Source organism: Cavia porcellus, unplaced genomic scaffold (assembly GCF_034190915.1).
Source record: "Cavia porcellus strain 051 isolate PalLab524CR breed Dunkin Hartley unplaced genomic scaffold, mCavPor4.1 scaffold_12, whole genome shotgun sequence".
NCBI classification, from domain to species: domain Eukaryota; kingdom Metazoa; phylum Chordata; class Mammalia; order Rodentia; family Caviidae; genus Cavia; species Cavia porcellus.
In genome coordinates, this window is record NW_026947495.1 from 54,973,841 (window position 1) to 54,999,449 (window position 25,609).

The 25,609-nt window shown below is 34.4% G+C and overlaps 1 protein-coding gene across 1 annotated transcript in view; it reads right to left on the minus strand.

Annotated features, from left to right (window-relative positions):
• The window catches only part of Scn7a (sodium voltage-gated channel alpha subunit 7), an 85,268-nt gene that overhangs the window by 51,924 nt on the left and 7,735 nt on the right, over window positions 1–25,609 (minus strand). The window contains exons 2-7 of the mRNA XM_063259206.1: window positions 9,318–9,562; window positions 7,992–8,110; window positions 7,519–7,608; window positions 6,341–6,469; window positions 4,593–4,684; window positions 307–513 (exon numbers count right to left, since the gene is read on the minus strand). Coding sequence (XP_063115276.1) covers window positions 307–513; window positions 4,593–4,684; window positions 6,341–6,469; window positions 7,519–7,608; window positions 7,992–8,110; window positions 9,318–9,545 — 865 coding nt within the window. The 5' untranslated portion in view covers window positions 9,546–9,562. The remainder of the gene's footprint in view (window positions 1–306; window positions 514–4,592; window positions 4,685–6,340; window positions 6,470–7,518; window positions 7,609–7,991; window positions 8,111–9,317; window positions 9,563–25,609) is intronic.

Consider the following 25,609-nt stretch of genomic DNA (forward strand, 5'->3'; position numbering starts at 1 on the left):
GTATATGAAAAACATTTATTGAAGAACAGAAATATTATGGTACAGAGAGCACACTTTAAAGTCTCTCTAAAAAATCATAAATAATGCTGCTACACTTCTTGAAAACATAACATTTGCAAAATTTAAGTTCTCCTGATTTAACTTTCTGAAGATTGGGAACTCTGCTATTCTCATAAATGAAACCGATCCCAATATGTACTTGAGGTTAATAGGGTAGTTGGCTTTGAAGTTGAGTGTTTATTTTTATGAGGACGACTCTGCCTTTGAGAAGTTTAAAATTCTTACACAGAGATGAATGATTCTTACCTGGAATGTAATGTGGGTTTCCAGTTCTGTTGTATAGGGTTTCATTTTTGTTTTCCTGGGGCCACCACAAACATTTGTGCTTCAGGTTGCCCATAAACAGTCCCATACCAATGAGAGAAAATATGCTCAGAAAAAATAGCGTTAGGATAATGGCACCAGAAAGTTTCTTTAGGCAATGGATCAGGATCCCTACCAATGACTTTAGACCTGGAAAGAGAAATGTGTGTTAGGATACAATAGAAACACTGTTCCTTTGAAATGAACACATCTGTGCCTTATTTACGTCTCTTTTCTGGATCTAAAAACATGAATAAAAGTCAAACTTTGAAGTAATTGTATGATTGGTAATTTATAACACCTGATGGAATAATTCAGACACAAAAATTAGCATTCGGTTTTGTTCTGGTTCTTTCTCTTTATTAAATAAAGAATAACAGTCTGTCTCTTGGATATGATTGCCATATCAACTCCCTCTGTCAAGAACAAGCAAAAATATTATATGAATTTATAAATCAAAATGGGCTGAAATTATTCAAACAACAAATGACTCAAAATCAAAGTATTCTACACTGTTCTTTAATTAACCAAAATAATTCAAATTTAAACTAAACCTGTGGACAAAAAATGTTGGAGGCCATTGAAGCTGGAAACAACACACATTCAGGGCTGCAGCAAGGCCAGGGCACAGCTGACCTGAGAACAAAAGATGCCTCCAAGGGCAAAATAAGGCCACAGCTGAGAACACTGGCTCCAACCTCTATTAACAGTTAAGAGACTGTAGTTGCCAGCATTTGACTCCTGCAATGAATGTCAACCTGGAGACTTTCTCTTAAGATATTTCTCCTAAATTTGCATAAAATAGTTCTCCTAAATTAACATAATCTGTTACTTGGAAAAGTCCTTGAACCTCTGAGATGATCCACTCTAATCCCTTCCTTGTTTGTAAACCTAAGTAAATACAGGCAACCCAGAGATCTCCTTGTATCAGCCTCCAGAGTCTCGAACTCTGCCAGAGGGTTTTGATCTCCTGGAGCCCTAAAATCATACCACTTATCTCATTTATTTAAGCCTTCCCTAAACACTCACTTGGGAGATTGGGAATGTTGGTCAGGTCCCTGATAAAAAATTATAATAATCAGTAATGTGAATTCTTACTACTTCAGAATCCTAATTCAAAGATGGACATATTGAAGGACGTTCATTTCTCTAAATGCTAAATAAGAAATGTGAAATGCCAAAAACAGGAAACAAAAGTTATACAATTTCACCTAATAAAATTGCTATTAATATTTTGGCACATAAACCAATTGTCTTTTTCTCCCCTGCTCCCCCTTTGTTTCTTTTTCCATGCTATCTTCTGCGTTTTTAGTCTATGTATATTTAGGAACTGCTCAGCTTAAAAATGTATGGCAGAATATACTTTTATGATACTGAAGAAATTATCAACATTTCTAAGGTTGTTTTGTTGTCATTAAAATGAGAACACTTACTTCTCTTATTACTGTGATAATGGAAAATTTATTTATTTGTTTAGTCAAAAGCATGGTTTTCCTATATTGCTCAGGCTGGTTTCACACTCCTTGAATTAAGGGATGCTGTAAATTTAACTCTTAAATAGCCAGAGTATCAGATAAGCCATCCAATACAGTATACTTTTTTTTGATACCTATATTTCCCTTATGATTCAATGTGTCTCCTCTGGATCAATTTTCTTTCTCTTGCATTTGGGTTAAATATGTTGGCTTCAAGAGATTATGTCAAATTTCAGTTATTATTTTGAACAGGTAAATATCTAAATAAAAAAATTATAAGGCTGAGAGCTAGGGGGAGACTTCACGGTACAGCAGTGCCTAGCATGCCAGAAGCTACAGAGGAGCTCTGGGTTGGATTTCAGTACCACAGAAAATTTTTTTAAAAAATGAAAAGACCATATAATGTCTTGTTTCACCATGTAAGATTAAGAAATAATCATGTTAATCTTACTATATTTTTCTATTCTGACTTATCTATTGTTATTAACATAATTTAGGACCTTGACATAGTTATAATGCTAAAACTATGAAATATTTTGTATTACACATACTTTGGCATGATTTATAGGACAAGTAGTTTGCAGGTCCCTGTAAGGGCTTGTCAGAAAGGTAAAGTGCATACACAGAGAGTTGAGAGGTCTTGGATGGAAATGCCTGACCTAAAAGGGGAAACTGTTCTGTATCCTTCAGAAACAAGTGTAACTCATATCTGACAATAAATCTGAGCTCATTTAGATTTAGTAAAAATTACCAGAATTTTATAATGTTAGCATGTATTTCAAAGTTTTCTAAAACAAATGAAATATTTCTCGAGTTCAAGAATGGCTCACTGGTGACTGTATGATAGCCTTTGCCTTATATCCTACAAAGGAGTTTGAAATTTATTCTCTGTTAGAATTGTTTCAGAGGTCATTCTGACATATTTTGGAATCAAATTTTGCCATTATTGGATATTTTATTTCCATGTCTTTCCTGACAAGTATTTGTAAAAGATAACACAAAATTTAAGAGCTATTGCCTGGGTCACAATATTTTCCTTTGGACTTGACATACATATGTAGAATTCTAGGGTCACAACCTCCCTTCCCACTCTCTACGAAGAAGTCTCAGCATGAGCTTTCCATAGATCTGCAGCTATGTCTGATTTCTTGTAGGATTTTCCTAATACTATTCTTTAATGCTTTATAATATTGTATGCTACATCTAAAGGTATGCTTTATTATTTGTTTTATATAAGACAAGACCTTTCCATTTGTAAGTAAATTTATTTCTCCAGTCACAAAAATTTTTTTAGAAAATGCTTTCTAATGCAATTTTGAACAATTTGCTTTTTAAATTTATCTGGCCTTCTTTTCAGGATCACCAGTTGTGCATGAAATTAAATTTGCTTTTCCCTCTCCCATTAATCCACCTCATTTTTGGTTAGCAAAAACTCTGGTCTTTCTTTACCTAATGGTATTATTTAAAGCAACGATATCACTACATGGCACTGCTCCTATGATCATTGCATTTTCACCTTAGGTGTTGTAATTTTTATCATTTTTTTCATCTTAACAGTATTTTTACTCATTTATTTTATTACCACGCTTTTATCTTTTGCCTGAGAGAGGCTAAGTTTTCTTACATTGTGACTGCACAACAGATGCTTTCTTTGCTCCTGTCATTACACCTGTCTGTAAAGTAGTAATAACCTCTCTGGATTGGATGAACCTGCTGTGACACATCATCATTGAGATATAAGTCAGAAGCCCTAGAATTCATTCATTTAATGTGTACATTCAATGTCTGAAGTATTCATGGGCTGTGAATCCATTACCACGACCTCCTCCTTCTGATCTGTTTTTCTGTTTTGCTCATTCTGGACTCTAACGCACTCAGAAGGTGGCCTTCCTCATAATCTTCTAGGCCATCACAGACCTCATTTTAGTATCATTACATTTGCTCTTGGGTTTCTGACAGAATAATTTCACAATACTTCTGATTTACAGCAGCCAAAAAGCTATGAGCATTGTTCCTATAAGATTATACTAGTTCAGAACAGATTAGGTGTTTGTTGGTGGGTTTCTGCCAGGTTATGGTCATAAATGGAAGCTGTAATCTAGGCCTCAGCATCTGTCAAAACTGTGAATGCAATTGTTTGTATTTTTAGGAGAAACTCCCAGAACTTTATGGTTTGTGGACTGCATCTTGTGCAAGCACTCAAATCAAAGAGAAATTTGTCCTATTTTATATTATTTGATTCCTTTCAGTTGGTTTCTTGATCCAGTGAATAACAGGAGGAGGTGTACTAGACCTCTGCCTGAACTATCCTCAGAAGTCTAAGAAGAGATTTATAAATTCATTTATAAAAATGCAAAACATAGGGGCTGGGGGTTTAGCTCAGTGGTGTAAGTACCTGCTTGGCAAACATGAGATCGCAGCAAATAAATAAATAAATAAATAAATAATTTAAAAAAGAATAACCAGGAGAAATACTTGGGTTTATAAAATGCAAAACATAAACAATAAAAGTATGTGATGAATCTATATTTTGGTGTTGTAAGTATTGAGCCTGTATAATGTAAATAAATAATAATAAAATGTATTTTTCCTGCCTTTTCTGGAGAAACAAATTGGTTTAAAGTCAGATGACTCATTAGCTTCCAGTAGAAAATATTGTCATTTTAACATTTTCTCTGAAGAGCAAAGAAGGTCAAATGACTATGTGGAAGAATGTATAACACAATGAAAAAATAATCCAGTGATGTTTCTTACCTTGGTTTAAAGGAATAATTTTCAGAATTCTCAAAGTTCTTACACTTTCAAGCATGTGAGTTAAGTTTAGAGATGAGAACCTTGTTACAATTCTGTAAAATAAAATTAGAATTACTCAGAAGTCACTCTGAGTTATTCAGAAGTCATTTGCTATTTATGTTCAGCTTTATTTTAAAACTTATTTTAAAATTATATATTGAGGCATTTTACTTATTCCCACTTTTCAAATCATTTTATTATCATTTAGAAGACAAAAATTGCCATGAAACAGGGTAGAGAGGTAAGTATTAACAAACTTTAATTATGAGAGTTTATAACAGTGTCACACTGAATACTCTTAACATATGAAATATTCTACATTATTTTCATTTGTACTGTGTTATCCTATTACTGAAAATACGGATAAAATAGGAAAATAAGGTTTTTGAATGGGTGGGGTTCACTTGAAGCATTTACAACTGTTAATAGTGGTCATTATGAGAATAATGACGATGAGAGTGATAATCGGAGGGCCTTACTGGTCACAATGATGGTGAGTGGTAACTGACAATAGAATGAAGGGTACATTTCAGTTTAAGGCACAGGCTCTGGGGCCAGACCGCCTGCATAGGAAGGCAGCTTCCAAATTTTGTAGCTGTGTGACAGGGGAAAATCAGCTGATCTTTCTCCCAGAGTACCTTTAAATGAAAACTAAGGAAAGTATTTCTTGATTCAGAGGTTTGCTGCAGATATTAAATGAGAAAATGTGTCTAAGCATATAAAAGATCACTTAACACACGGGCAGCAATGTTAGCTAAGTTAGCTATATATTACCTGACAATAAAGGAAATAAGAGACACAACTATAGTAATAGTACAGCTAGGAATAACAATTATAATGATATTTGCTATTATTTTTTACTATTGACAATACTTAAGCAGCTTTTATTGTTTAAAAAGGTTATTTTTTTTCAGAAAAAATGACCACCAGAAAACTACAAATAGAATGTCATTTAAAATTATTTTTCATCAGAATCGGATGCCTATGGGCATTTCCATATCTATAAAGCAAAATATAATAAAATAGAAGTATTTTAAAAAGGACATAAGATAATGAGAATGTACATAGCACTACAGAAAATTTGTATGTGTTTAAAATAAACTCAAATTATAAATAAAGAATGAAATAAAAGACAGATAATAGGAAATAGGGAGAGACACCTTTCTCAAATTCCAGGGCGATCAAGCAATGAGAAGGTAAAAATTGGAATAGGATGCATTGTGTACCTGCAGTAACTTCATACAAGGAAGGTAAAATTATGTACTGCAGACATAACTAATAAAGATATACAAACACATACAAAACACTAATTTTAAAGATACCCTATTCTCATAGTATATTTACTAGTCTCAAGCAATGTGGCTAAACGTACATTGACTGAGAGACTGAGGATTAAACACCTTAGGGCATAGTTTTATGTCTGTGAGGAGCTATCTAATTGCTAAAAAACCCACATAAAATGCATAAATTCAAGGGCTAATACTCTTGCTCAGGATAGAAAAGTAGAAAATCTCCTATTCCTTTCATTTTCATTAGATACACTAAAGATCAATACAGATATTGCTGCCTGAGAGATTCACTGTAACTTATGAAAGATTCCTCACTTGCAAAAGTTTTGCAAGTAGAAATCTTTGCAAACCTCAGTTTTTAAACTGGAAGCATTATTTTCACAAAGCATTAAGAAGTTTGCCACTTGAAGAAATACTTACTCAAATAAAGTCACACTGAAATCAAGCCAGTTCCATGGATCTCCAAGGAAAGAAAAAGGTCCTGCCCCAATACCTCTTGCAATGACTTTTACAAGTATTTCAAATGTATAAATTCCAAGCAAAGTATGTCTGCAGAAAAATTTTTGTATCAATAGTAAAAGTAAGAATAGTACATTGTCCATTAAGGAATACTGTGCTAATAATAACTCTATGGTATTTGAAAATAAGTCATGAACAGATCAACACTTTTCTGCTTGGCAGACCCAAAACAACCAGTCAGAAAAACAATCAAAACACGTGCCCCGAGCCTATGCTTTAGACACTCTCTAGGATGTTTGCATCTGTGGCACCAGCTATGAAATCTGACAGCCAACTTTCTTCAACAATTCTTCTTTTACCAAGATGCTGGGCTTTTCATATTACTTAGGATAATTAAGAGAATATTAAATTTACTACACATGGAATTGCACAATAATTAATAATAACTAATGGGGTATGCAATGCTTAATTTATGATCATTTATGAAGGAATTTTTTTGGTGAATCAATATTAAATAAACCTTCTAAAGTCAATAATTTTTAAGGTTAAAGTTCAGAAAGTAAACTTAAGTAAACTTTCTTACTTAGAAAATTTAATGAGCCTTTTACATTGTAGTCTTATGCAAGTAAGACTACTTGTATCTCTTAAGGAAGGGAAGTAAAATAGAATATTAACAATTGCTTAATAGATGGAAGGTTTTTCGAGCTGGAAAAAAATCATGTGTGGTGTTGCAATAGTAAAGACCTGAGACACTGAAATAGCATGTTAATCATTAATAATTGCATTTGCAATAAAATTCTATCTGTATGATACAAAGAAATAAATTTATAGCTAAAGAATCAAATATTAATCCAATTTATTAAGACAGAGAGGTAATTAAAATTTAATTAATAATAATGAAAGAGCAGAAATATCCTACAATTGAAGAAATGTATGTTTTAATTTACAAATTTCATTCATTATTATACATATATAAATACCACTTTATATATTAAAATTATGCTACTATGTATTAAGTATAAATATTGAATTGTGTACTGTTATATAATGCAATGTATTAAATATAATATTAAAATAGATGAAATGTCAGAAAAAGAATTTCTTATATGGGATAGTGTGAAAAAAATCATATGACTTACTCTACTGCTGGTTCCCATTCTGGCCCATTTATCATGGTCATGAGTATGCAGTCAGTGAGGACACTGATTAAGATTAACAGTTGGAAAAGAGTAGGTTACAGTCAAGGAATAAAGAGTAACCAATAACATTTGAAAATATATATTCTATAATCTGTGTTTATATGCACATGAGATAAAATACATTCGTAAGTGTTCAATGTTATATATTATATATATGTACACATGTATTTCTTGTTAAAAACCAATGGAGATGTGAATTAATATATGTTAATTTCCACTACCACTGTGCGTATTAGAAAACATACTATATAATTTTATGTATGAAGTAATATATGCAGTACAATCCAGGTTTCAATGTAATGTGAGAAATCAATCAGAATTACAAACCATTTGCAGGCCTAGTTACTAACAGAATAATTTATTTGGCATTAAAGTCCTTTAAACACACTCAACAAGCCAAAAGAAAAGGATATGGATGTATCAATACTTTGATGGTTGTTCCTCTGATAGTACTGAAAGGAGATAAAGTGCAAAAGATGGAAGCAGCATTGAATCTGAAGATGGTTCTGTTTTTATTCAATACCATGAAAGTCTATAAGGAGAAAAACATCAAGTGAAAATGGAATGTAGAACTACAATAGTATCAATTATGCAATACACTCCTAAAGATTAGAACAGTTATACTTTTCTTCTTTTGAATATTCTTTTACAACCTAAACCAAAAGGAAATGCATTTATTATCTTTATTCACAATTAGGCTTAACTGCTTATCTACAGTTTTTTGTTTTATTTTACTAACATTATACTGAAAACAAGGCCAAGGATATTAAAAAAATGAATATAGTTCCCAAGTTAGTCCTGGTTGGTGTGCCTGGGGCAAAAGCTTCAAGGTTGGCTTATTGTCATAAGGGCTGTTTTCAGCAGCACCATTAAGGAACATGGTTCAAGCTGTAACGTCAGTTTAGACAGTTTCCAGATTCACTTTACTTAAACAGGGTCATCATCACCCCACCCTTTGTCTACTGTGTTAGATTCACGTTGACATCTCCATGACCTCATCCTATTTCCCACAAGTTACAGCACAGCTGAGTTTCCAGTTACAGCATCCCTCATTCTTTTCTTGTTCCAGAATCAATCTCTATCCTTGCCTCTTCATGAAAGGTCTTCCTTTTGCATTATTAAAATTTGAAGTATTCTTCAAGCAGTTATTCAGGTTTTTCTTTCTTAATGAAGACTCTTCCAGCCTTAGTCTACACAGTCTCTGTCTTCTAAACAGAATTGTTTTTCATATTTCGCATTCTGTAATTGTGTAATCGTATAATCTTTAGGATTATAAATGTATTAGTATGTGCCTCACATCTTCCTTGAGATATGGGGTAAATATATGAGTATATGAGTACAAAGGGTGAATATAGGTTGAATAGTGTCCTAAATTTTGACTAAACTCATCAAGTTAACTGTTTTAAATTTTGTATATTCCAGAAATTTTAAAGTTACTTCAAGACTGCCAACCACAAATAGTCAATCACCATGTTCTCATAAAACAAATCATTTATATTAAAATATGTCAGTGCACATTTTAAGAAATAACAAAAACCACATAATTGGATATGTTACAAGAGCTTTTATAAAAATCTTAAATATGTATACCCAACATAAAACACTTTGTGCAGTTTGTGTAATTTAAAATTATTTCTTTGCATGCTGTTCATTCCATATTTTCCTATCTAAATTGTATTTTTTCACATTTGAAAAATAACATAAAAATGTACTAACAGGGATTTCAATTAATTGCTCACTTTTTTGTTGTAGTAGTATGGGTCCACATCTTCTAAGGGCTCCGACACCATCTCTCCAGAAAGGTTTCCATAAAGGAGGGGGAGCTTTTTGCCAACGTTCAGGTCAGGATTTGGTTTTAAGTCATCCTCTTCATTTTCCTCACTGTGCTTCTTAGCAATGTGCTGCTTTATAAGTTCCAGTGACTTTCTGCTGAAGGGGACAAGACCCTTCAGTTCTGGGGAAGCCATCACTGCCAGTTTTGCACCTGTAAGAAATTAATTTTCTTCAGTTTGATAAAGAAACTGGGAATATTTCTAAAAAGCTTAAAAAAGGATACAAAATATTGAGACTAGCAAATTGAACAAGTACTTTCAAAGAACATGTTTCAAAATTTTGTAGAAATCTAAGTTGTCATGAGTTTTGCCTCACTTGGCTTTACACTTCACTTATAATTTATAAATTACCCATTCTACTCCATGTAGTCATTACCTCAAAGTTTTTTATTTTAAGAAATCTTCCCCTCTAACTTTTCTATTTTTTTTTTTTTTTTTTTTGTCTTTTTCCTTTTTATCGGTACCGGGGATCGAACTCACGACTGTCTGCTTCCAAGGCAGGCGCTTATGCCGCTGAGCTAAACCTCCAGCCCCTAACTTTTCTATTTTAATAAAAGAGTTCTAAGGTTGTTAGAGAACTTTCTGTAATAAAAATTCAATTATTTCACGTAAGTTGCATAGAATCATTGATTGGTATTTTCTTCTCCAAATGTAGTATTCTTTGCTTCAAGATCATATGCTTCTGTGATCTTTTTATATTTTTCAGCATATCTTTTGACTCAATTGTAGTATGTACTTTTTCTTTTTTAAGTGACAAGAAACAAAATTAGGGCCTCTTGCCCTGAACTACAAATCCAGCAATATGGGTCAGTGTGTGTGTGTGTGTGTGTGTGTGTGTGTGTGGTGTGTGTGTGTGTGTGTTTGAGACAGGGTCTCTCTATGCAGCTCAGGCTGGCCTTGAGCTCACTTTGTAGCCCAGGCTGATCTCAAACTTGCAAGTATCCTCCTGCCAGCCTCCTGAGTGCTGAGATTACAGGCCTGAGCCATCACGCCTGGAAATACAGGTCAAATTTAACTTACATTTTAATTCAGATATCTTTATAAGTTCTGCTTTACTCTGTTGTATTCATCTTTCTGACAAATGCACAGAAAGTTTCAATTAGTTTCTATATATGGATATTTACCAAACATATCTCTTAAAGCACATTCTTCCTCAAGATGTGGCAATTTCATCAAAGGCAGTAATTTAACAGGTAAAAAGAAAAATTGTCCTCTTTTTCCAGCACTATGATCACTACAACCTTTGAGTTACTGCATAAAGCGAAGCCGTACACTTTAATACCTTAAAAGGACTAAAACAAGTGACATCTACTTACCGCCCCACAGGCCCTTGTACCTTGGGTTTTATGGAGTTCACAGGACAACAAGTTATGGCCATAAATGATTGAAAGGAAAATCTGAAGCACGTTTAGGTCCAGGAAATTGTTTACTGTGGGAGAAAATATTTTTTGATTGCCTCAGCTGCCTCCATGCCTGCCAATCCACGGCCCCTTCAACTCCACAATCTACTTGGGGCCACCAGAGCTGCAATAGCCCAAATTGGAGTAGAGAAAAGCCAGAAAAAAATGGCATTCATGGCTGCAGAAGTGGCTACTGCAGCATTTTGTGGGGAGGGTGGCACTGGCAAAGCCAAGACAGAGATGGAGCCCATCCCAGCAGCAAAGAAGGCACTGACACCTTCCCTGGAACCATCATCCAAGTGGAAGCTGTAATTCCAGACAGTGAGCTGTTCATTGGGCGAGCAGCTCCTCCGCAGCCCCGCCCTATGAGGTGAGCTGAAGCCAGAGTCGGGAGCAACAACCCCGGGTGGCCAAATACAGGATACAAGTTTTTCTTCTACACAAAAGAATGATTCTCAGTTGTTACATGGGTCTTGAAAGATCATTCATCCACACCCATTAACCTGTTTTCTGGCCAAGAGTCTTTTCATTTATTTCATATTCTCCAACATACAGTTTGGTCATGCCACATCCTCTGTTTCATTGGTCATTTATGCTTATTCCCAAGTGCAGGGCTTTCACTGAGGAAAATGCCACAGTAGACAGATTGTGGCTACTGTCACTGTTGATCCCTCAGCAGGCTTCTGCCTCCCATGCCACCTAACATCAAAACACTTCTGCCTTGTGCAAATAGTTCCTTTTAACCCAGGAACAGGCTTGACAAATTGTTAAACAATGTTTCTCAGGCATAATACATCTTTCTTCACTCCCTAGGCGGTTAATCCTGAGGGTTACACCCCAATTATCTCTAGTAAATGGATGTCATCACATTTCTGAGTCTGGCCTTCTATACTGGGTCCGTTTTTCACTGGATACTGCCTCCGGATTTATTTTTGCCTCTGCCTCCACTGGGGAGGCAGCTAGACATGTCGTTGCTCATTGCTTGGGTGCTTTCAGTATCCTTAGCTGCCTATAGGCACTTAAGACTGACAATGGTCCATCCTATTCAAGTGATGCCTTCCAAACATTTTGTAAACCTTTTTATATTTTCCCTACCACAGGAATTCCTTATAACCCTCAAGATCTCAAAATTGTTAAACGTGCTCAGCATTTATGCTAAAATTCAACTACAAAAACAGAAATAGGAATTCTTCCCTACAAAATTCACACCTCATAATAGATTTCACTTGATAGTGTGTACTATTAACTTTTTAAATCCTACTAGGGATGGAACTAGAGCAGCAGAAAGACAATTCAATCAGATAAAGGTAAATAAGCTAGGAAGGTTCCTTTGGAAAGATTTTCATACTGGACAATGGATGCAAAATACATTTGAGTGCTCTTTGATAGTGTAGGCAAATTGTCTGTTTTAATTTCTTTGTCATACTGTGAATAGCTTTTTTATTTGAGCTCAACATTTTTTTTCTATTTTCCTTTTTACTCTTGCATTTTTGTATCACTGGTTCAAAATATAATTTGGGTTATAGATTTAAGAACCATGCTTCCACCTGGGCTGATGACTGGTCGATATTATCAAAATTCGTTTTTCTTAGAGGTCATCAGCAATTTGTTAATTAAATGGGAATCTTTGAGCTTGGGTAATTGTCTGTAAAGGCTCCCTTTTATGAATAAGAAAGCAGCTGCCAGGAGACATTTGTCTGATTCTTTTTCATTAATAGGAAGCCTCAATGATTTCCATTGCTTTATGGGAGACACCGCAACAAATACTGTTAAAATGTATTATCATGAAACATTTACATTGGTCATCTTCAAAAGATCAAGTTTTCTAGAAAATAAGGTTTTGGATTTAAAGATGCTCTGATAAAAGGTTTTCATATGGCTATGACAATTGATTGTTATTAATTTCATGTGTTTTTACATGTATTCTGGCTCCAGAGGTACGGGTCTCCCAAAATGTAAAACAGGACTTGTTTATGGTGACAGACTTTTCTTTCAGGTTCAGACATTTGCCTTTTTTGTGCTACAGATACCTGTGACAGGAGCTTCATGCCAAGACAATGTGAGATCATCTATAAAAAATTAATTTAAAAATGGGGGAATCTTCTAAGATGTTTCTCTTATACATGTGTTATTACACTCAGAGATGCTTAGGTACTATACATTTCAGACAGTGTCCCAAATTTCTTCAATGAGATTTCCATTAAAGATCAACAAGTTAGGTGAAAACTTCTCATACGCTAGACAGGGATACCTGACTAATAGTGCTACTGTATGTCAAAATGGAAATTTGGGTATGTTAAAAAATGTTGACATGATTGTCATGCCACAATATCATTTATGGCCCTTGATTTCTAATATTCTGTATAAAATAGATAACTGTTTTCTGTTAATATTTTACAGATATTCAAATACTATAACGTCCATAGCTGATAGATGTAATGGTTCTATTTTGTATACTATTAAGCTCATTATACCCAATGTAATGTAATTAATCATCTCTTCTGGATGCTGAACAACTGATGTTTGGAGACCAAAACTTAAGAGAGATAAATGGGTTAGGAGGACAGCCAATATTTTGGCCCTGGCCTTCCGAGGTCAATGAGGGCCTAGGACATAAGAGAACTTCTATTGTGACAACCTATAATTCAGTGAGTTCTCAGCCTTCTGACCAAAGAGATTGCTATACCATGTATAAAAGTGATCAGTGATGTATAATGCACCTAAGGAGTGTCATTTGGAGAAAAAAGTCTCCCAAGCTTTTACCCAAAGCAACTTAGTCAAACAATGTCTGTGACTCACCCAGATGGCTGACACTGAAGCAGAACTCAGAGATACTATGCATGGTTTCAAGGTAAATCCTAAGGAAACTTAACTGACCTCGATAGACAGCACAAATTTAATTTTAATTAATGTCTCACCTTAACTTGGTCATGAACATCCAGCAGAAATATAACCAAAATTTATTAAACAATACCATAGTAATATGCTAGTCATAAATGAAACTCAAATCACTAACATTTTCTGACAATTTCTAGCTACACCAGTACTGTTATGGATTGATGGGCTGTACAGGGATAACCTGCTAAATGCAGGGACCTGAAATTCTTGGACTGGGAATCTCTAACCTAAATTACTAAGTTCACTCAGAATACAAAGGGTTTGAGAGTGAGATGGTCTTCTATAGAGTCCTCCATATACAGCTCTCCTCAAACTTCAATAGACCACAACTGCTTACAGTTACAAAGCAGAAAAGGGGAAAATGTGAAGAGAAGCTGGATATCCATCACACATGCAAGGCTGGAACAAGGCTGATCTGGAGACCACAGAGTGCCTGAGGCAAGTCACAGGAACAAGCTGCTCCACTCCAGAGAACACCAGGCACCTGCAGCAAGCCACGCAAACAGGTTGCTAGGCAGAAGGGTATCATGTGAGGTCCACCTGCTGAACGTATAAATAAACACACTGTGGTCATTAAGAAGTTTCTTTTTTCTTATTGGGAGAGACAGCTCAACCTGACCTCAGCTTTCTGTTTTCTGACTCTTGTCTTTTATCCTCTATCACCTTTCACCCTGAGAATTTTGAGAGCTACATTGTATGTAGCAGTATATATAGATTTTAATAAATTAATTTGCAAAATGTTTCATGATGTGAAAAAATATGACTTGAACAAATGTGATAAGATAGATTCATAAGGAAATGTCCAAACCTCATTTAATCAACAATTACAACACACTAAAGCCCTTAGTATATTCTTCATGGCTTATTTGATATACTAACAATCTTGATTGTTGTTGAAAATAGCTTAATAGAAATAAACATAGTTATGAATTTTACAATCAGATAAAGATAGAAATAAACATAGTTATGAATTTTACAATCAGATTGCTGAGACAAAATACTTGACACTCAAAATGAAGGAAAAAATATTTAGCTCACTGTTTGAGGAGGTTTCAGTTCATAATCAGATGGCTCCAAGGCAGAGTGGCATGGCACAGGGGCAACACTTCAAGGCAGCCGCCAGAGCAAAAGAGGGAAGAACAAGTGTCTTCTCCTCCCTTATACTGTACACAGCCTCAACCCCCACCCTACCCAGCGCTCTTTCAGTGCAGGTGTAGCATTCACAAAATCCACTAGCCCTCCTCTTGCACAAGATGAGGATGTTTACAAATTAAGAATCCTGGATCCCTGCTGAGTCCATTGATTAAACTTCTAAACTGCTCAAGTTGACACAATGTATCAGCTATAACATTTATAATCAAAACCAAATGTTGTGTGATAACCTAATGTCTTAAAGATGTTTCTCCTGTCAAAAAATTGGAATTCCCTCTTGGTTTAAATAAGAATATTTTTTAAAAAATTGGTAAAAAGGCCTAGTATTGTAACTGACACAAAACAGAAAATAATATGAATTTTAAATTGTGATGAAAGTTGGTATCTTAAAGTAGTGGGACAGACATAATAGAATAACATAGAATAATGCTATATGTAAAACTTAGAAATTTTAACCATCTGCACAAGAATAGTGCACAGGTGCTTTTTATCAGAAAACTGTCTTAACAGTAACAAAATACAAATGAATACTGATATGTGCCTGCCAAGAAAGCTAATATTACCTTCTTCTTTATTGATTGAAGATAGAGGAGGCAAACTTTCCGTACACTTTGCTAATCCATTAGCAGGCACAGAATCTGGAGACTTCCCAAATGGTAACGCAATGTTGATTAAAGTAAAATGACATGATGTTGAGGCCATTTAAAAAATAAATGATGCTCAAAAATTGAAGCAGAAAAGATGCACAGAAAATTTTGTTTTCAAGACTCTAAATGATTTTCATGTGGAAGAAAGAAAAGACTTCCATATATTTACAAAGAATGAACTCAAATCAATGAACAGATGACAGAATAGATTTAGTTCAAGATATTAAAGAGCTTCCTAAATAGCTGTCAAAAATGAAATAGGTGTATTTACCCATTAGACCTGTCTCTTAATTGGCAATAAGAAATACTGACTTGTTGGATGAGATGATTGTGACAGATTCAAATATTGATTGGTAATATCAGTACTTTTAACAAAACAAAGTTTCAAAATGATAAACACTTAGATTGAGTTTGTTTCAAAATATCACGATTGAAAATTTGGATTAAAATATAAGCAAAAATAATTCTACATAGCATATTTGTACATCTTTTGGGGCTATAGTGAAAGTAACTCTTTTTCCTCACCCCCCTTCCAGCATTTGTTATTGGTTGATTTCTTGATAACAGCCATTCTTTCTAGGGTGAGATAGAATATCAGCACTGTTTTAATCTCAGCATTGCATGGTCCCAATGATGGCTAACAAACATAAGCTTATGCACGTTAAGACTAAAATAGAATTTCCATGCACTCTGGCTGTTCTCCTCCTAGGTAACTTCTTAAATGACTTGAATACATCAGATTACAGAGAAACGTGTATAGCCATGTTTATAGAAGTACAACTTATAACAGCTAAGTGTTGGAAGCGAGCTATATGTTCATCAACAGATAAGTGGATAAAGAAAGTGTGGCATTTATACATAATGGAATACTACTCTAAATAAATTTGAGTCATTTGTAGGAAAAGTAATGTGCCTTGAGATTATAATGTGAGTGAAATAAATCACATGGACAAGCATAAATGCTATGTAGTTTTCTCTTAGAGGAGAAAGACACAATATAAACATAAAGAGCAAAAGAAAAGGTTGAGAACAGGAAACATGAAGTAGCTCTATTGCAAAAAGACAAGGAAATAAAGAGATGGAGGGAGGGTAAGGGAAGAAAAAGTGGTAAGAAAAAGAATTCTGACGCGTCGTGTACATATACCAAATCCTCATGAGGAAAGCAATCATTAAATGCTACAAACATGTACTAAAAAAAAAAATTAAGGCTACTATTCTTAAAAGTGTATAGAAATGGAGGCTTCAGATTTACTTCACAGATGCTTTCATTAATGGAAACAATCTAGACACCTTTCAGCCTTAAGATTCATGTATTTATTTCATAGTAAATGTAGAACAGACATTTTCATATTCTGTTACCACTGTAAAATAAAATAATCTTGGACTTCTCATTTTTCTATCCATTAGCTATGAGACTTTAATAACGTCTCTGAGCCTTGTTTTCCTGATATGCGCAAATTGGAATCCTTCAGATATCTCACAATGCTGTAAAGATTAAATCAGACAACAGAAAGCTCATGCCATGATGCAGGCTTCATCAGCATTATTCTGTCTCTCAACAGGGGTACTTATCTTGATGACTCTTTTAAAGATAACTTGGATGTTGAATGAAACTCCCTGAATTTTTGACCTGAAGAATGAATGGCTAGCAGGCATTATCTCTATAGCATTGAAAATCAGTCCAAGCACCTATCAAATGCAATTGGCATACATTTGACTTCTAGAAGGTTGAGTGCAGGCTCTAAATTATTAATCTCTGAATCATAATTCAGTAAAAGCATTTCTGTGGGGAATTTATATATTATGGTTCTGTCACTATGCTTTTCAATGCGCTATCTTAATACAGCATTAATGTCTGAAAACATGGAAAGATTAATAGTTAAGATGTCCATTAGACTGCCTTTCTAAAAAGTCGACCAATGAAAGTAAGCTTTTGGCAATTACTGTATATAGTTCATGCTTTTTCTCTACAGAGTCTATCTCTGCCATTATTTATGTTGCTAATTAAAGTGGAAGTCATTTCTCTTAGATATCAACTGACAGATGAAAAACCAGAAAAACTATGGGTGTATGGGTTGAAATTTTATAGAAAAATATTTTTCTCCTTGGGTATGAACTATAACTTACCATAATATTCTGGTAATTATAATTATGATTATTCTTACTGAGTGGCTATCATTTGAGGAGAATAAAATTAGATGACTCTAATTGGATTATTTTATTTCGCATATATGGTCTTGTGATTACCATTTTACAGATGAGGAATCAAAATTGATCAGTTTTTTTGTATTCTCCATCACCACATAGCTGGTTAGGTGGTGGAGGTAAACACTAACACAATTGTCAACATCGAAATTTAAATAGCTTCACATTATAACACAAGAAATATTTTCAACCTATAGATATTTTAGGCAAGAGTAAACAATTGATACCTCAGTATGGCAACTTTAGAAATGTGCAGAAATCAAGGGGTCCACAGGGCTAATTTAGCTTCTTAGTTTCATCACTGAATAGTTGATAGGTTAATGTCGGTGGGTATATCTAGAAATTTTTTTTTCTTTTGCCAGCGATACTAAAGTAAAACACTTTCAGATTTGTAAAAATGAAAATTAATGAGTATAGTGAACATTAAATTGGGTAAGACAAGATACTGTTTAACATGGTAGCCCACTACATACATTTAGGAAATTTATTATAGTATAAATAAGGTAGGAGATTTGCTATTGAAGTGAAAGCATTTAAAATGTGATGTCATGACCTCAGCATAACTCACCAAATTCACCAATTCAAGTTTCTAATGTAGTTTTGCAAATGAGATAGAAATTAGAGCACTACGTTTCAGCAGTTTCAGGGGCAAGAGTAACATTGCAGTCAATGGTCCTGGGTGTGACTAAGTCTTTTCTTAGATTTTAGTTCATCATATGGTCTTTTTCTCCAGATTGATTTTGTTACTATTATTAAAAATATTCCAAATTATTACTATGTGATTGGATGATTATTTAGAAGCAGAGATTTGTGACAAAGTCCACTCAAAATGGTAAGTGAAAACTCTAGGTGTAGCGTATATACACCTAGTGCTATTTTGCATTCTTGTTCGAACTATTATAATATGAATATTTGGGGAAAATGGTTAGTTGTGGAAGTATACATTCTAAATTCAAATCTGTGCTTTACTGTCTTCTGGCTTTGACTATAGGCAGGGCACATAACCTTTCCGTACTTTGGTTTTTCAGCTATTAAGCTGGAACAATCTGAATATGTACCTCCTAGAATAATATTAGTATGGAAGGAGTTAAGAAATATAATACAACTAGAACCCTGACCGTTAAGTACCACACAGTCAACAAATACTTACTGTTATTTTTTATCCTTTGAGTATAGCATCTTTATGTGAGCCATCTTTCAAATGGAAATAACTGTCTCATTTCTGAAACTTTTAAAGAGAAAATGCAGAATATAGAAAATAGAAAGGCATTCCTTGTTCTTGGATAGGCAGAACTAACATTGTTAAAATGGCCATAGTACCAAAAATAATAGATTTATTACAATCGTGATAAAAATGTCATAAAGTTTTTTCATAGAACTAGAAAAAATAATTCGGAAATCAATTTAAAACATAAAAGACACAGGATAGTCAGCACGATCTTGAGTAACAGGAGCAAGGCAGGAGGCATTACAACCCCAGACTTCAGGTTACACCACAAAGTCACATTAGTAAAAATAGTACAGTACTGGCACAAAAACACATATTTATCAGTGGAATAGAAAAGATGATACAGACCCAAACCCAAGCACCTTCAGGCACCAAGTTGTTAGCAAAGGAGCTAAGAGCACAGTCTGGAATGAAGATAATATAACAAAGGTGCAGGGAAAGCTGGGACGCTACATCCGGAAGAACGAATTTTGATCCACATTTCTCAGCTCATAACAGGAATCAAAGAAAAATGATTAAAGACCTATATAAAAACAAAAACACTGAATCTATTCAAAGAGAAAGCTGGTAGATATAGATATAGGATAAGATTTCCTGATCAGAATTAAATTATACAGGAAACAATACCAAATATTAAGAAATTTGATTTTAAATTAAAAAGTTTCTGCACAAGGAATAAACGACCATACTGTGAGAAGACAACCTATGGATTGGAAAAAGAATACTTTATCAGTTACTCCTCAAATAGAAGATTAAATTTAGAATATATAAAGAACTCAAAAAGTAGACAACCAAAAGAAAGAAAGAATTACAAAAAAAAGAAATGCAAATGACCTGTAAAATTCCAGATCTGTTTGTGCACACCTGCAATTCCAGCCCTTGGAGGCTGAGGCAGGATTATTAATTTGAGTTCAAGGCCAGCCTGATCCATAGTTAGATAGTAAGTCTAAATAAATAAATAAAATCAATCCATGCATTAAAAGATGTCCAGCATCTTTGGCCATTAGAGAAATGGAAATCAAGTAAACACTGAGATTCCATCTTAGTCTAGTGAGAGTGATCATTATCAAAGATTGAAAAAATTTAGAAATATCGAAGAAGGTATAGTAAACAAAGGAAACTTTGTATCTTGTTGGTGAGGATATAAAATAGCACGACGACTTTGGAAATTAGTGTGGAGATTTCTTGAAAAAATAAAACTACCAATTCCATTTGATCCATTCATCCCACTCCTGACTATCTTATCAGAAAAACTGAATATATCCTACAGTGAAATATTTATATATGTCTATAGCAAGACAACTCACAATAGCTAAACCATAGTAGTGTGCTATACACCCATTAAAGATTAATAGTTAAAGAATATGTAAGGTATATACAAAATGGAGTGCTACTGACTCATAAACAAGGATGAATTTAAGTCATGTGCAAGAAAATTAATGAATATTAAGACTGTAGTGCGACGTATGTATGTGAAATATGTCAGTCAGAAAAGGTAAAATTTTAGTTATCTCTCTAATATTATAGACATAAAATATAAATAATTTAAAAAGCAAAATACTGTTAATGTTAATAAAGTCTACAGAGATGTAGACCCTGTAGAGATGGGAAGGGGTAGGTAGAAGTAGACTAGCAAAAAAGAAACAAAGTTGGACATGTGTATACATCAAACCTCCAAGCTGAACGTAAATGTAAACACTGTGTAATAAACATGTGAGAATGTTTTTGAAGGGAATATGCAACACACAGTTTAACTTCTTACTGGTGGCCCAAATAAATAATGATATACAATTACAATGATCATCTTCAACACTATGACATTCTTAAATTATTTTATTTTTTAAAATTTGACATTTAAGAGGCTGAGAATTTAGCTCTGTGGCATAAGTGTCTGCCCGGCAAGCACAAAGTCCTGAGTTCAATCCCTGGTACAGAAGAAAAAAAAAATTTTGACATTGATTAATTATCACTTACATAAAAAGAGAATAAAAATAAATGTGTTTAAAAACCTTTTTTTTTACTACTATGTACACTTTTTATTTATATATTCAATCTTTCGTAGAGACTTATGGCATTATGATGTCTTGAATTATTAAAGTGTTTTCTTTTATCCCTGTCACAGGGAATTAACATTGATGGACTTTAGACATATTTCCTTTTTCTCTCTTTTCTTAAACCAATTTAGAAACAGATACACATTCAAAATCTATATGATAAAGTTGTCAAGAAAGGTCTTCTTTTTAGAAATGAATCTTGTCATCTGTGGTGCTCTTCAAACAATTATTCAACTACCTGTATTTACTAAAGAGACTGTTAAACACCAAAAGTCTCTTTTTTTAGTTGAGAGACAGAACTAGAGTACCTCAGAACAAGATACTAGGGAAGCACAAAATACAATTTTCCCCTAAATGCAGATGGTAACCCCAACATTCATAACCAACAAGAGAGAAGCAGAGAGCTCTGATCAGACTGGCACATTCACAGCCGGTGACAGGGTATTTTTCTCAGAATAGCCTCTTTTGTCATTCCTTGGGCTTCCCCACTTGGGAATCAGAGAAACACTAGCATGACATTTTCCTACCAAATCTAGCAGCGATAACAAAATCTTTATCCATAGTGTTAAGAAAATTAAAAAGCCATTAGCAGAACTAGGCCTTGTTACATGGTGCATCAGAATATTAATTTTTATTTACATCACATCTTAAATTTTAAAAACTCAGTGGGGTCGAGTACTTTACATTGTCTTCTGCTTTATCTGTATGCTTTTCTGTCTCACGCTTTTAGATTTTATTCTTGTTTTTATGTTGTTCCCTCCCCGCTTTTTTAGGTGGTTGTTGTTTGCTTTGTGTGGTATTGGAGGTTGAGCCCAGTGCTGGCTTTTATCTGTTTCCTCTTCGAACTACTGTCTCTAACTTATGTTTGAACATAAAAAGCTACATTCAGTGAAAAAAATAAAAAAAAAAAAAAACCATGCCAGAAACCTCCCTTCCCGTTTCCCCCTCCCACCCATCTGCTTCTGCGCTGCACATGGAATGGTTGAGATTAGAGGAGGTTGACTTGTGGGTAAATAAGGCAGAGCATACTTCTCTCTAGATTCTCAGATTCCACATAGTTTTAGAGAAGGTTAATGCTATTTCTTTTTATCATAGGCATAACCAAAACATATCACAGTTATTAATGATGACTTCCAGTTGCAAGAGTAGAAGTATTTCTCTGCAGGAAGACTCACGGCAGCCAGCAGGACGGACTTGACATCCCGTGGGAAATAATCGTGGACTTGATAAGTAAATCAGCTCTAGCCTCCAAACTGACTCACAGTTTATGCTTTGGGGGCATACTTCCTCGGTGTTCTTGGATTCTTGTTGATTAGCATGGCTATCTTTTTCATTTTTGCCACACTTTTCTTCCCTGCCCACAAACCTGTTTCAAACTTTTCCAATTAAAATGGCTTTTGGTTTATGGTTCTTATTTTTGCACTATCTGAAGTTGTGTTCTGCTCTGAGGTCAGCAAATTTTGACTAAAGCTTTTCAGTATATCTATCAGATTTAAGAATAATCTACTCTGGGTCCTAGTTCTGTGCTTTTGCTGTCTTCAGATTTCCAGAATCGTTAGCTCTAGTCTTCCCATATATCCTGTGTCTTTATCCCTCTCTGACCCCTCTGAAGCACACTGGAATATGCTATTAATTGGGGAAAAAAGTTGTAAACAAGTAAGTCTCTCTATAATTTAATCATGCTTATATACATATTTATTTATTTTTTACTTGTTTTGGGCCCTGAAGAGGGAGCATAGGGAGTGTAGATCTGCATCCCCAGTTCTTTTTACATATTTCAAAAAAAATTTGAGACTGAGTGTTGCTGGGTTGCCTAGGCTGACTTTGAACTCATGATTTTCTTTCATTAGTTATACCAGAGCTTGGATTACAGGCACAAACCCTTATGCTTAGGAATTTTTTGTCTATATATTTTAATATTTTTATTTCTGGTACATTAAAGTAAACTTATTTCCTGCAAAAGATCATTTTTATAGTTTGATTTGAATTATATGGAAATAAAGTAAATCAAGGTTATTTTTACATACTGTAATTTTTATTCAGGCATAATATTTGTACATAATTTTGAGGAACAGTGTGGTATTTTGAGTCAAGTACACATTCAGTGTGATGCTTTTGACCTTAATTTATGGAACACATACATACTTTTAAAGTGCTAAGCATAGTATAAGTGCACTAGAAGTAGTAATATAGTAAAATCACTGAATTTAGGAAAGGGAAACATAAAGAAAACATAATTATATACAAATTAGAACCTACTGGTTAAGCTTGCCACAGCAAGGAATTCTAAAATATTCTAGCACTCTCACATCTATGAGTTGGGCCATTACACAGATTTAAGCAGTGTAAAAAATATTAAAACTTCAAGAGACATAGAGACTGAAATGAAATCATTTAAAATATCAGTGAACCTGGATTTTACAGATTGTCAAGTTGTCTAATATCTGACAATAATCAAATAATGTCTATCTCCTTGAGGAAGTGAGTTGTCTAAGATGTTAAGTGTTAGAAAAACACACTCTATTGACATAGTAAGATTAGAAATACACAATTTCACAAGTGCACAAATACACAAGTGCCACAGGACTAAGCTAATTTTAGTATATGTGTTGCTAACGTGAGCACTAAAACACCAAACCAAATCTCCTCCCTGCATCTGACTGTAAGTTTTCAAGAGCAATGTCCTTGAAGGAGCTTAATGCATTCAAAAAACAGGGAAGGATGCAGGCCAGTGGTGGTTAAGAGCTTCTGAAGGGTCTCCTGTTTCACTAAGAAATACCATAATGCCAGAGTTAAAGACAATAGAAAAAGAGTTTTCCAAGGACACAAAGTAAATCTGATTCTGTCTTAAATGTTTCTACTTGAATTTTCAAATACAGTGGTTTAAACAAACATTCTAAACTAGTAAATTTCCCCAGTGTCTTCAAATAATTCTCAGAAATTCTGCTTGTAAAGTTGCAAAATCATCCTGTAGGATTTCTAAATTACATCCTGTTACTCAAAAAAATCAAGTCATAAAGCAGCAAATTGTCCTAGAATTCTGCCTAGTGAACTCAGTTTATCACATCCTTAGCCAAGCATTTCCTGGCCAGTGGCCACATTAGGAATCAACAAGTAAAAGAAAAGTAATGTCTGTCATTTCCCAGAGAAATACAAAGGAGTCTCTAATGTAGTGTATACCTTGCCCTGGATCCTGAAGTCCTTCATAAAAGCTAATCCCTGCGATGCAAGACCTGATTTCACTATCTGGTTAAAAAAAAATTCCAACTATCTCATGAGTCTCTTGAGAACAGTTGAAAAGTAGCTCCTTGGTCCAGGTAATGGATTTCTTCCAACCTCCATTGTTGCTCGACTTCTCACAACCTAAATTAAGGACCAGACAGAAAAGTTTTGAAACACTTGTCATTATAGACCAATCACAAACCTCTATTGTGGTTGTGAGTTAGGTTGATACTGACACGGAAGCTTTAACAATGCACCAAACTCTGGGTGGCTGACTAGATATAACAACTTCTAATCCATAGATCATGAATCCTGGAGCCTTCAAAAATGGTGAGAGAACCAATACTCTGGTGCTGAGAAATGTAGAGAGAAATATCCTCTCAGCATAGCTGATGTAAATCATACTAGGTCTTGACACCGTATCAGCAATCTCTTGGGAATGATGTAAAATCCCAGGAGCATATGGCCTAATCTAGGCACATAGGAATGTTTTGGATTTATCCCCTTGAAATCAATGTGACACAGCCTGCTAAGCATCATTACAATTATTAGATATCTCCCGTATGAAGGATAAACCATTAACTGCAGTTTCTTGGACAAATATTTAATTAACAGCATTCCTTCTCCAGAAAGTCCACATTCTTTTCATCTCTTTGGTCAACTCTTCCCCTCAGATTTCGAGTTTTCTTTATACACCAAGTGCGTGTTTAGCAATAACCTTATTATGCTGGCATTCAAACCATAAGGATAATGTCATAACATCACTCTAAAGTCATAAATTAAAAAAAGAAAACATAACTGCACAGCTAGGTCATTCACCTTATTTTATGACTCACAATAGGCCTCTTGGATAACTTGTTTTGCTTTCTACTTCTTCCTTACAATGCACCCAGTTTTACCTCTAAATAATGGGACTAAAAGTTCCAAGTGGCCAGAAACCATCTGAGTATATGCCTGTTGTTGAGAACAAATTATTAATGACATGCTCTTCATTTTTCAAAAGCGTTCTGAGTTAGATGATAAATTGCCTGGCTGTTGAACCAGTGAATGAAAGTTGGGCTTGTAAGAGCTGCTTCAACATCATGTCACATCAGCAGCCAGAGCTGCATCTTCTTAAAGATGTACACAACAAGGGAAAAGGGGGACAGCAGAAGGAAGTGTTGCCTCCTCTCTCTTGCACTTTGAATTGCTGAGTAGTCTGCCAGCAATGCAGCAAGACCACCCTGACAGATTCTTCGTTGGAAGGAGACCACTCAGAGAAGCTATAGCCTCTTCTTGCTCATTTTTGAATCCTCATGAAATTGAAATAATCACTTCTAAACAAAATCAAACTACGTGTTTTTTGGGATCTAGAGTTGATACTAAGAAAGAGAAAATAAATGTTCTTGCCAAC